Below are 13027 nucleotides of genomic sequence, written 5' to 3' on the forward strand. Positions count from 1 at the left end.
GAAAAACATAGAGAGTTTCTAAATTGCCAAATAAATCAACTGCGTTGAAGTTGCATGATACTGCTTGTTTTACTACCAAAGCCAAACGATGGGAGTGACACCACACAAATAATGCTTGTGGGCTTTCTTCTTTAATATGAGCTTGGAGGCCATTATAGTTACCACGCATGTTACTAGCTCCATCATATGACTGACCAACCAGCTCTTCTTTCCAATTCAAATTTTCAGCTTCCATTACATTTACAAAAATGTCATATAATTTTTTTCCAGATGTAATTGGTGATTCCTTTACTGCTAATAGTCTTTCATGAACCTCACCAGTCACTTCATCAGCATATCTAAAAAATATATTAATATAACATAACAAAACATATTAGTTAAAATAATTGTATTTATTTACCGTATAATAAATGATATTTGTTCATTACGAGATGCATCAAATGTAGTATCAATCGATATGCTAAACATTCTTACAGTTTTAATAAATGATCGTATTTGAAATGAAATATCTTCGGCAATAGCTTCAATCAACTGATTTTGTCTTTGCCATGAAATAAAAGATGTTTCACGTTTTCCATTTTGTTGAATACAGTTTATGTGTTCCGCTAATGGTCCGGAATTTTTAGACATTAACATAACCAAGTCCTTAAAATTACCTCGAGAATTTGAAGACCAATCCTCATAATGCCCACGAAATGCCAGGTTATGACGTCCCATGTATATTACAATGTCTATAAGCTCTAATAAAACTTGTCTATTCATTGCTATCTGAGTTTTTCTATTATTTTCAATTGAAGGCAAAATTGGCACATTGTTTTGACGTAATTTACATTTTAAAGATGATGTTACATGATCTGGAGTTAATTCATGTCATTGAATAGCAAATGAACAATTTTTTCATTTATTAAACCCTTCTTTGGTCCAAGATTTTTCTAAATTACTATGCAAATTGGTTCCAAAAAGCATGCAATGAATACAAAATATTTTATTTCTGCTTAATGAATAAGACAACCAATCACGATGGCATTTTGATTTATCAGACAAAATTCTGTAATAATGTTTATCATTAAAACTTCTTTTTATCTTTTCATTGTTAATTTCATAAGGAAATATTTTATTAGGTAAATCATCTTGTAACGGTTGACAAGGACCAAATTTTAAGATGTAATCTTTAATTTCCGGTGACAAAATAGACATTTTAGCAAAAATTGCTGGATCATTTTTAATTATATCCATATCCATATCATCTAAAATAAAAGTTGACAGTTCAAAAATTATGCTAAGTAAATAGACTCATGGTAACATATAAATTTTATTTAGAACTTTTTTATTCTAATGAACTATCAAATAAAATTAAGTATCAATATTAAGAACACAATACACATATTATAATGATTAACCTATTATAAAACTGATAATAAACATGTCGATTATGTTTGCAATAAGTCATTTATGAAATTAGGTCTTTTAAAACCCATATGTATATGTTTCTACGATAGCTCAGCATCAAAAACTATATTTCTCATTAGTTAGATCTCAAATAAAATATGCTACATTAATATGGTTAGGTTATGGAACACTGACAATATTAGACAATATACATGCCTTTCCTTAATTCAAAATAATTTTTTATGATATCTGTCATATAATTGTAATATGAAAAGAACCCCTCAGTCAGGAATTAGGATATAATACAATTGGTAATTTATTTAAAATTGATTCTTTAAAAAACATAAAATAGCATTAAATTTAAGATTCTTAATCAAATTATTGCATAAGATGACTTATTGTGTAGAACTTCTTGAAGAATTAAAATTTAAGGTAAATACAATCAACTCCAGAAATAAACCTACATTTTATCTGTCAAATTTTAAAACTAAATATTTGTCACATAGCCCTGCTAAAATTTTAATGTCTGCAGGTTACAATGTATTACATTTTGATTTGTTTCCATAGATACCTACTACTTCTGATAAACATTTTTTTTTTTAGTGTTATTTAAATAATACTTACTAAATTAATTATTAGTTTTAATTGAATTGTATTTTTATCTTATTATTATAAATTATTATACCTATGTTTTTTCTTTTAGCTAAATAGATATGTTAGGTACCCCCTACATAATATTTGTTATGCTTTTAAAAAAATGGAAAAAACATGTTATTTCGCTGTTCGTACATCACTATTACTTTATCTTATAGATTATTATTTATATTATTATTTTTATCATTATAGGCAAAGGTACAAAAAAACTAAATATTCAAAATATATAAATAGGTACATAAAAAATGACAAATAATTTAAGTACATACCTTTATTTTGCAAACATGAGCTTATCTCAGTATCTTTTTGAATTTCACATTCAACCAATGATTCTTTATTAACTGGAGTACTTTGGTCTTCATTTAAATCATTGTTCACATCAAAAATAGCTAAAAATATGTATTAAATTAAAGCTAGTTCTAGTTGTATATTCAATAAGGATATTAATCATCAAACGATTATGAGTTATATAGGTACATATTCACAATTAAGTATATAAATACTTAAAAAAAAGTTGTTTAATATGGATAGGCACATACCTTTATTTTGCAATCATGAGTTTATCTCAAGACTAGTTGTATATTCAATAAGGTAATTGATTATCAAAAAACTATGTGAGCATGTAATATGTACAAATTATCATTTGTTAATGTATAAGTAGGTACAAAAATGTAAGTACATAAAATAAAATCATATATAAAATCAATCATCAGAAAAATCTTTTTTAACTAATATATTTTTTTTTACACATATAAGCATTTTTTTTACTTTTCTATACTCCAAATTAACAGTAGTGGGATAAATTAATGTAATTATCAGGACTAGGATTTGTATGAAATAAAAAAAATTGTAAAATATGCATTTTATTTACCAAAATATGCAAAAATGTAGATTTAAATTTTTATAAGATAAATACAAAAATATAGTAATAAAAATAAAAAAAAATATTTATTGAATTACATCAGTGGTTGGTTGTTTGTCTTAATATAATATAATAGAGAAATAAAATAAAATAATTCAAAATAAAATTTATGTTTGATAAAAAAAATCAAGTTTTATACTTTTGTTGTATGCCAGATCGGGTAAACTCGGTAGGGTCCGTTGGCATTACAGTAACGTTTTTTAAGTTCGCACTTTAGAAAAAAAACACCACGAGGAAATTCTCAATTCAACAATTTTATTAAAAGTATTTATTTTATTGAGTCGCTGAAAATTATAATATAGAAAGAACGATTTTACAATTGCTTGGTTGTTACACGAATGTCAGCATTTGTCCCCACATATTAACATATACATACTTAACAATAATAATAATAATAATAAGTATAATAATAATATACTATAATATGCTGTGGTGCACATAACACTTTTATCAGCGGGGCTAGAATTAAATACGAAATATACTATAATACATTCATTTTTTGCATTCATATAATTGAAATATGCAATAATATTAATTTTATTCAATATATGCAATAATATCCATTTTATCTAAAATATGCAAAAACATGCAAAATAAAAACACCACCATTTATCTCATCATGAGGTGATTCGTGGACATTATTGACAAAATCAATATTCAGAAGTCGCATAAGAAATCATGCTGTTGCATACATATCCTAACCCTGGTAATAACTAATAGAACATAGCCACATAGGTAGGTTATAGTACAATAAGTTGGTAGTACAGAACTTATAAGTAAAAACTAATCATATTAAATATTATAATTAAGATCAGTATTAATTATTTAAAATAATACATATTTATAATATATCTGTATTTTTATTTTAAAACAAAATAAAACATTTAAATAAATTATGTAGGTACTTACTATTTTTTACAGCAGTAATTTGGTGAATCAATTTGCTTTTTTTATTCTTGTTTCCAGAAAAAAACGATTTTATATCATGCGAGTTTCTTTTAAATGTTCATACTTTACATGAGTTAATATGTCTATTCCAATTTTTATCGTTCATTGATGAACTTAATTTCCCGCAATCACATTTACAAACAGAACTCATAGTTTTTGGTATTAAATAAATTACTTTATAAGGTTGATTTGTACTTAATATTCTTAGACAATTAAAAAATTAAAAATTCTTAAAAGTTAAATAATAAAACCAATTAAATAATATAAATATATGTCACAGTCTTTTTGAATTATAGCTGGCTTATTAGTTATTACACTAAACTGAAGGTACAGTTGATTTTCAACGATAGTGTATCATAATTTATAGGAATTTTTAGCTATTTATAAACACTATAATGGACTAAATGTTGCATTTTTGATAACATAATAGACGCTAATAATGTAATATACGTATGTTAGTGGAGTGGGTGGTCGCCAGTCGGCGAATGTCTATTTTGGTTGATGGTTTTTATTTTTATTTTTGTTCTATCCAAAATGCACCATTAGTTGTTACTGTTCTTACTAATCAGTAATGATCGTATTATTATGAACTATTTGGTGTTAATTGATCAACGAAATAATGTATATGTAATACCAAATACTCGAAGTGGGCAATACTACTTAATAATTTGTGATCCTATTTCTATTAATTGTCATCATTTTATTTTCCTCTGGACCCACCCCCCCCTTAAATGTTTATATATATGGCAGCTGCCATACATAAACATGGACTTCGGCGCCACTGTTGTATTCCTTGTCAAAAATGACCTAGAAAAAATATTGATTACACTTAAAGGAAAGCTTATGAAATGTTATAATTTTTAGAAATGCAAAATATAAGCCAGTTTTTCTCAAAACCGTTTTCTAGTGAATTACGGAATTTTATCCTATGACTAGTTTTAGTATTTCTAGTATTCACACCAACAATGATTGTATACGAATCAAAATTTAATGTTGTTTTTGAATGTAAAATAATTGTAAAATTACTTACCGAAGTAACTTGAACGTTATTTTTATCACTGAACACAGATTAAACACCCAGTCATACGACTAACGAATGTATTCTAAAATCATTACAAATATTGGAATGTAATGGAAAAAATAAATTATGATCTATTTTAATGAAAAACAAAACTAAGTTTGATAGTATATGGAATTCTGCAGTATTTTATCATTTATTTATAGTATACAAGCTATAGTCTACACTTCGAGTTCCACAGTGTTTGCCGCTGCGTGCATCTATGACTGCGATAGGATATATTGATATTATATTCGTATGTATTTTTCACATTTATTAATAGTAATCTAAATACTATTGTGTTGAAATTAAATAATCTGTATACACGTTTAGAGTTCATACCGTTTAGTAATCATTAATAAATAAGCTTAGAGACTTCTAGCTTTTGCATACTTTTTTTTAATTACTGTTAAATATAGCAGAGTCCGAAATAAATTTGTTTCTCAGTGTCATGATATCAAATCTAAAATTTGAATGTGCATATTTTTGCATATTTGATAGATTTTGCAGGAGAATGCATGTTTTAAAATTGTTATGCTTATTTTGCATATTTTGACAAATTTTTCAAATTTCAAATTAAAAAACTATATAACATATACTAAACGTTTAAGCTCCTGCAAAGGTTCCACAGGTAAAAGAAGTTGGGAAACACTGCTATAAACCCGTATTAACCGTTCTAAACTATCTAATCTATCGATCTAACCCGCTGGATATCAACCGGATGTCGATATAGAATTATAGATTATTTGTTTAATGTTCAGTTCAGTTGATTATTATCCGTCATTGTTCTTGCGTCTCGTAATCATGCAACGTCGATTCATACATAAAACGTCGTACAAATATATTTTGTAACATTGTGTAAGGCCAAAAGTATAACAATCTATGAGTAGCCGACTACAAAGCTTTGTTTCGGAGTTTAAAGATAAATTTACATCCGGTGGACCAGTGGCGTATTTAGACTTACTTCTAGGGGGGGGGACTCAAATTTTTTCTTTAATTCAGGCTCAAAATATACAAGTAAAATGTTTAGTAATATTTAAATCAGGTGAATCCTCAATAATTATAGTTTTTTTTTTTTTTTTAAATCTAATGCGGGATCCACTTAGAATCGACTTTTGTGTAGTTTTTTTATAACACCTGTCTGTGTTTTGAAATTTACGCTTGTTTTATTTAATTTTTCACTAAGTATGGACTCGACAAAAAGCCCAATTCAATATTCACAGCTACGTGTAATTTGATTTCATTATAAAATGATCCACATTAAAAAAAATTGAAATGTATATCTCACATATAATCGATTCATTAAATATGGATTCAGGGGAAGGGGCTATTTCTCCCCCCCCCTAAAATACGCCCCTACGATGGACTCATTTAATTTTGTGTACTATATGGTCATTTTTTTTTTTTAATGTATATAAATGCATATTATTATGCATATTTATGTATTTTCTAGAGCTACTAGCTGAATTACCCGTTGTTGCCGGGTTTAAGTATATAAATGTATGTAACCTGCCAAGATTAAATTTTGTTAAATCTATTGAAATTTAAATTAATTAAGATTTTTGAAAAATATTTTATACATATTAATTTAGTTTTTAAGATAATGATTATTATCATAACCTATTCGATAAGTTATAGCTTACAACTACCTGAACCTCTCTACAGTTTGGTATTCTGTTGAATACTTATAGCATCTCACTTCTCCGAATATTTTACCTTTTGTCAATAAGTTCATGGTCTTTTTGACTTTTAACCGAAACACTCTTGCAATTATATCATGTCGATCATATGATCTTTGACCGGGAAGTAAGAGCTCTTTTATCTCGTCCCAGCGAGGATTACATGTAAAAGTAATAAAAAGGTCAGGACGACCGTAATGTCTAACATAGGTCATAGCATCTTGTATTCTTTCGTGCGTGTACCTTGGCCCACCAGTAAAAGTTGACGGGAGTATAACCATTTGGCCTAACTGATTAGCTTCTATGTCTCGTCATCCAATCGCATCTTTTAAATGAATATAACTATCTGCACGCAATTTGGCCTGGTCGTTTTTGATGTAATTTAGTCTTTCAGTTTCAATTTTTGCGTATTCATCTACCAAATATTGACTGAAAAGAGAACGATAATTAACTAAATAGTTGTCTTCCCCTTCTCTGACCATTATTCTATATGAGTAAAAACTTGATGCAGAGACAGTTTTTTTAAGCGGTAACTTGGTTTTTGGATCGCGTTGTGGTATATTGATTGCATACCCATCATCCCCCCAACAAAACATTAAAGGATACTGCAGTGCGTCGTATGTTACTGATACGGTGAAGTGAGTTACTTCGGTTTTCGAGGATGATGTCTCTTCGATCAAACTGCTGATCTACTAACACTAAAGCAACTTCATTTGCCGTTGGTGCATTATACCTGCCTCTATGTTCTTCTAGTGGTTTTTTATCTGCATGTATTACAACTTTAAATGACTCTGAAGGAGGTATTTTATCGATGGTAAATTGTAATGATCAATTGTAAATTATGCGGTGGCATGCCTAGTAAATCCAATGAGTTTAAAAATTCTGTTGGATAATTTACAACTTCAGTAGCATCGCAAACTGTATCTAGATTTGTATGACACCAAGTTTTCTGGTAACAAATTTTGTATCTTGAGATTCAATTCGTTGACCTCCACATTTTTTGCTACTAAAATTGCTCTTTCTGCCAGCCACTCATGATTTGTGTATTGACTGTGTACACTGGGACATATCTGGTCAATGAGAGCATCTTGCGAATAAATGATTGTGCAGAAATCGTTCGGTAATTTTATACATCCCGTTTCATCTGTAGTAACTTTCCCATCTCCAATATCTAACAATTGTCTTGAGAATCTTTTGCACGCAGCTTTTTTTGATTGAATCGAAATCGAAGTATCGAAATCGTTCGCTATCTATCTTTATATATGTTTCGACCATGAATTGTTGACAAATCTTATGCATCGTAAAATAACTTAGTCCTGATCGCGTCTAATCATCAACCGATATGCATAATAATTTTTTGAACTAACATTCTTATTTGTTTTGGCACCTGTTGCGGGATCTTTTTGTTTAATATTTATGCAATACCCGTCATTTACTACCAAAAATAAAATTAATAGTTTTTAATAATTTTTTAAGTTTTATTTAATATAATTCATTTTCAATAGCGCAGTTATCGACCTGGTCAAAAAATATTAAACCGATTTCAACTCTTTAAATTCAAAATTTCGAAAAATCCTTTCTTAGCGCACGTCTACATCACAATAGCTATCTGTATGCCAAAATTCAGCCAGATCCGTCCAATGGTTTGAGCTGTGCGTTGATAGCAGTCAATCAGCTTACTTTTTTATATATACAGAAGAAGATAAGTCCCCAAAGGCTATTAATAAGTATATTTTGTATTATTTCAATATTTCATGATTTTATTTACTTGAATTTTTTAAACAGAACAGAATATTTTTGCGAGGCCCCTTTAACAATGAGGCCTGCGGAAAATTATGCCTTTAATCATATGCAATTCCACTTCTGTCTATGTCTAATAAGAACTAATTTTAAATAATCTCTCCAATTAAAATAAATTATTTCTATGTAAAACAACTAATTTTTCTCATGTATTCCTTCATTTTTTCATATTCAATTGTAATTTTATTAATTTTATTTATATCTGATGGTAAATTTTTAATTCAAAATCAGTCATACTTTTCGAATATAATAATACTCCAGGCTAAGTTTTAATTTATTTATTTATTTATATACATGCTATTTGTGTATTTTTTTTATGTATTAATCATTTAATAATATTTAATTTTTTATTATTTTATAAGAAATATTTATTTTTATAAAAGTTGCAAATTAAATGCAATATCCTATTGTAATGTCATTATTCTTAAATAAAATATACACAGCTTTACAATAATTTATTTAAACTATATTTGATTAGTCATAAATAGGTTCATTTTTGAAGAAGCTCTTGCAACTTGCCACTTTGAGACATTTTTCTAACATCAGAACCGCCACCAATAAATACACCATCAACAAATACACGTGGCACCTAAACATTAAATAAATCATTATGAATTGAACTAAACTGATCTATGGAGGATAAAATATATACCGAACGAGCACCAGTTATTCCTTCCAAAGCATCTTGAATATCATCCATGTCTTCTCTATTATCCAATTCAATAACTTTGTAAGTGACTTTCATATTATCAAAAATCTAAATCAAAAATTTATAAATTAAAACAAATTACATTGCTATAATGTCAAACTTCAACTTTTACCTCTTTAACCATTTCACAGTAGCCACAGTCTGATTTTGTAAATAACACAATAGGATCATGAGCAATTGCATCTTTAACAAACTGTGTAGCAGCCATTTTAAGCGTTGATGCTTTTATACTAAGAAATTAATTTATCAACTTGTTAGAGTATTTAACAATATTAAATACATTATAAATTAAATATATTCTATCAAGTTGAAATGATTAGTAAGCAACAATAAAATGCTTGATTTAAGTCTAAGGTGAAATAAAACATTTAAACTATGACGGTTGCAATTATAATAAAAGTTAATATATTTAATAATTATAATAGAATAACTAATATAATAATATAGATTTCAGCTAAAAACATTGTCTAACTTCCTCATTTTGTTTGTTAAATTTTGAATATAATAAAATAACTATACAGTGTATTTCACTGAAATGGTAACACATAATATTTCAGTTTAGAGTGACCTTGGATTGAATTTGGTTTTTTCGAAGAGCTAGGGAATACTAAAATACACATGTTGTGATAATTTTTTAATTTTTAATTCTTTTATTGTGCGCATGCGCAACAAAACATACATTTTTTTAAACGGCAACACTTATTTTCAACACTAGACTTCGATAAGACTATTTTTTTAAGCAACTTTGAAAACTTTGTTTTTTTCTATCTCAAAGATTGACTGAGTTACAGCAATCCTAAGTTTTAAAAAAAAAAAAAAAAAATTTCTAAATTTTTCAATGTTCTGTATTTTATTATTATTACTATTATTTTTGGTTGGAAATCGCTAAGGTAAAAGTTAATCTAATTCATTATTACAAAATAATTCTTATTGTATGGTGAACCAGATAGCACAAAATAATTATATTAATAATATGTCTTTATCATTTGACTAGTGGATAACACTATGTAGTTTACAACTATCATAATTTATCTTATTAAATATGTACCTACTACCTACCTATTTTTGGTTATTAAGTTATTTCACTGAAAGTTATAAATTTATAGTAGTCTATAGAGTATATTTATAATTCTACACATTATTGTTAATGGCAAGGAATTTCTTAAGTGCAAATTTGAGAAAATATATTTATTTGGATATCCACAAATACAGACGACATTTACTTTAATATGAAATAAATTTCCTGCAGACTATATTTTTATTATGAATAATAAAATATAAAATTACTAAAAAAAATCTTTTAGTTGTAGAACTGCAATAATTTTTTTTAAAACATCACTTATATATACTGATACTATTTTGTAGATTACAATGTATTGTAGCTAGTATTAGAATCTGTCATAGTGTTATGATTTATGTATATAAAAAATATTCTAATTTATTAAAATATCCTACATAATAAGTGATAAGAATTAGAAAACTTAAAAATCTCTTGACTTTTAAAATTAAAAAAATGTAAGCAACATTTTTTTAAGAAAACTTTATATCTTTCTTATGAATATATACATTATAAATAAATATTTATTTAATTACAATTTTAATTTTATGAATAGTTGATGAATTCTTTTCTAATCAAATGAATAAAGATAAGTTTATAAGGAAGTTTTTTGTCTCAACTGAAAAACTGAACTTTTGCACATAGGAAATTTTTCCCCACCAATGACAACATGTCAAGCAAATTTGCATATAAATGTTGGTCAAATCAAAATGTTTACACTAATTAGCTGTGGTGACTCAAACACATTTGTTCAATACGAAGGCACAAAATGTCTTTATTACAAAAAGTAAACGCTACCTACGATTATAGTTTGTATAAATACTGCACAACATACAAATTTATAATAGGATTCACCTTACTTGAAAATGTCGCAAAACCGTTGATTCAAAAAAAGCACGAACTTTTAAACTGCAACTTTGGGAATGTTTTCAAAAAATGATACGATTACGAAAAGCTAAAAAATACTGCTGTATCATTGATTAAATATTTAATCAATGGCCGTATCGTATTAACTCGTGATATTGTGATATCGCTCGGAACGTAAGTATGACGTCATCGTTTCATATTTGTATTATCAACACGGTACAGATCATGACGGTAAATAGTACCCACATTATTGGAGCTGAAGTCCTAAACATTTAGTAGAGTTTAAAAAGACCGCAATATCCAAATATCCTCCCCAATGGCTTAATCTAACCTGTGAGAGAGGGAGATATAATAGTTTATATCCAAAAAATATTAATGTTGGCCTATAATTTTATTATAAAACTTTTTACGGTTTGGCATCCAAACTTCGTCCAAAGACGCTCCAACCTAAATTTTCAAAAGATGTGGAACCAAGGTCTGAATAGGGTTCGGCGCCACTGACATACATTTTGTATATCCTTATGTATATCAGCTGTTGTGCAGACGATGGCGGTTTTCTCTGCTATCCCGTGCAAGGCGTGTGCACGGGGTGTGCAGAGTGTGCAACTGCACACCCTGCAAAAACGTGTGCCTACTTTACATTGTTGATGAAACTTTGTTTAATTATTTAAAACTGATTATTGAGAGTTGGTATAATTTATTCTGTATCATATTATATATAAACATATATAATATATAACATTATTATGTATAATACATAATTGTCAATTACACAAATAATAATCAGTTCATCGAGGTAACGCAATACCTAATAATAATAATAAATCTAATATCGATTGTAGTATTATTTGGTATTATGTTCATGACCGTGGTCAAAGATTTAACTACGAATTTGGAGATCTGTCTATACCATAGAGTATTAAGCCGGGTTCACACTACACCGTGCCGTGTCGTGTCTTCTAAAATAATTATCTCTGATTGGCTGAACCATATTGTTACATCAAGGTATACCGTATAATAAATCACAAGTTACCTCACTAAGTTATAGCACACAGTTATAGCTGTATCCTGTAGTTCTATATTGGTATGAGTAAAAGATTGTATAAATTGATTTTGGATTTTAAATTAAAATTTGAAGCTTTACCCATTATACTGCGGAGAATATAAAGTCTCCGATTAAGGGATAGTTTGGTCAGTGACGTATTTGAGGGGGAGATGGAGGCAATTGCCTACAAACAATAAATTTGTATAATGTTTAAACGCCTAAATTGAATAACGTTTAAATTATTTATAGCGTTAAACGCTCAATTGCTTATAACGTTTATATGTCCCATAACGATAAAAAATATATATATTTTTTGATTGAAGACCCAGTCCATACTTTGTGAAAAATTAGATAAAACACAAGCGAAACTTTCAAAATACAGATAGGTGTTAAGAAAAACTACACAAAAGACCAATCTAAGTGGACCCGGCATTAGATTAAAAAAAAAAAAACCACAAATATTAAGAATTCACCTGATATAAATATTACCAAAAATTTTGAATTAAAGAAAAAATTTGAGTCGCCTCCCCTCTAGAAGTAAGTCTAAATACGCCCCTGAGTTTAGTCCAGTTGAGTTTTTTATCAAAATACAGTCCTAAATATTTCATCGTATTCGAGTTAGGAATTAATTTGGTGTTTAGTGAAACTGGTGGAGGGTGTTGAAATTTGAGGGTAAAGGTAGTATTAATTGATTTTAGTTCATTTATTTTTACGCACCATTGAATATACCAGGAAGATAGTAGGTCGAGATGATTTTGTAATGATGTCGAAACTGTCAAGAGGTTTGTGTGTGATAGTAAATAACTTTATCATTCGCGTATTCAGCAACTGACGTATTAGGATGTATAGGTTGATCTGCGGTGTATATAGGTATTGTATAGCGTGGGAGATAAAACTGCA

General features: G+C 27.9%; 2 protein-coding genes across 3 annotated transcripts in view; both read right to left on the bottom strand.

The window, feature by feature from the left end:
* LOC112692764 (zinc finger MYM-type protein 1-like) overlaps window positions 1-4122 on the bottom strand; it is a 10420-nt gene extending 6298 nt beyond the window's left edge. The window contains exons 1-4 of the mRNA XM_025567555.1: window positions 3875-4122; window positions 2313-2432; window positions 401-1247; window positions 8-338 (exon numbers count right to left, since the gene is read on the bottom strand). Of these exons, the coding sequence (XP_025423340.1) occupies window positions 8-338; window positions 401-762 (693 nt within the window). The 5' untranslated portion in view covers window positions 763-1247; window positions 2313-2432; window positions 3875-4122. The remainder of the gene's footprint in view (window positions 1-7; window positions 339-400; window positions 1248-2312; window positions 2433-3874) is intronic.
* Window positions 4123-8893: 4771 nt separating this feature from the next.
* Window positions 8894-11205, bottom strand: LOC112692726 (glutaredoxin-2, mitochondrial-like). 2 transcript variants are annotated; one of them, XM_025567491.1, is made up of 4 exons: window positions 11071-11205; window positions 9271-9388; window positions 9102-9206; window positions 8894-9038 (listed from the first exon to the last, which is right to left on the bottom strand). In XM_025567491.1, exons 2-4 carry the CDS (start codon window positions 9364-9366, stop codon window positions 8940-8942), a joined length of 300 nt encoding a protein of 99 aa, XP_025423276.1. In that variant the 5' UTR covers window positions 9367-9388; window positions 11071-11205; the 3' UTR covers window positions 8894-8939. The 2 variants fall into 2 exon arrangements, with proteins under 2 accessions (XP_025423276.1, XP_025423275.1); XM_025567490.1 differs by having other exon boundaries at window positions 11076-11204.
* Window positions 11206-13027: the final 1822 nt, after the last annotated feature.

The sequence above is a fragment of the Sipha flava genome, unplaced genomic scaffold, assembly GCF_003268045.1.
Source record: "Sipha flava isolate LNK unplaced genomic scaffold, YSA_version1 76_pilon_pilon, whole genome shotgun sequence".
Taxonomy (NCBI): domain Eukaryota; kingdom Metazoa; phylum Arthropoda; class Insecta; order Hemiptera; family Aphididae; genus Sipha; species Sipha flava.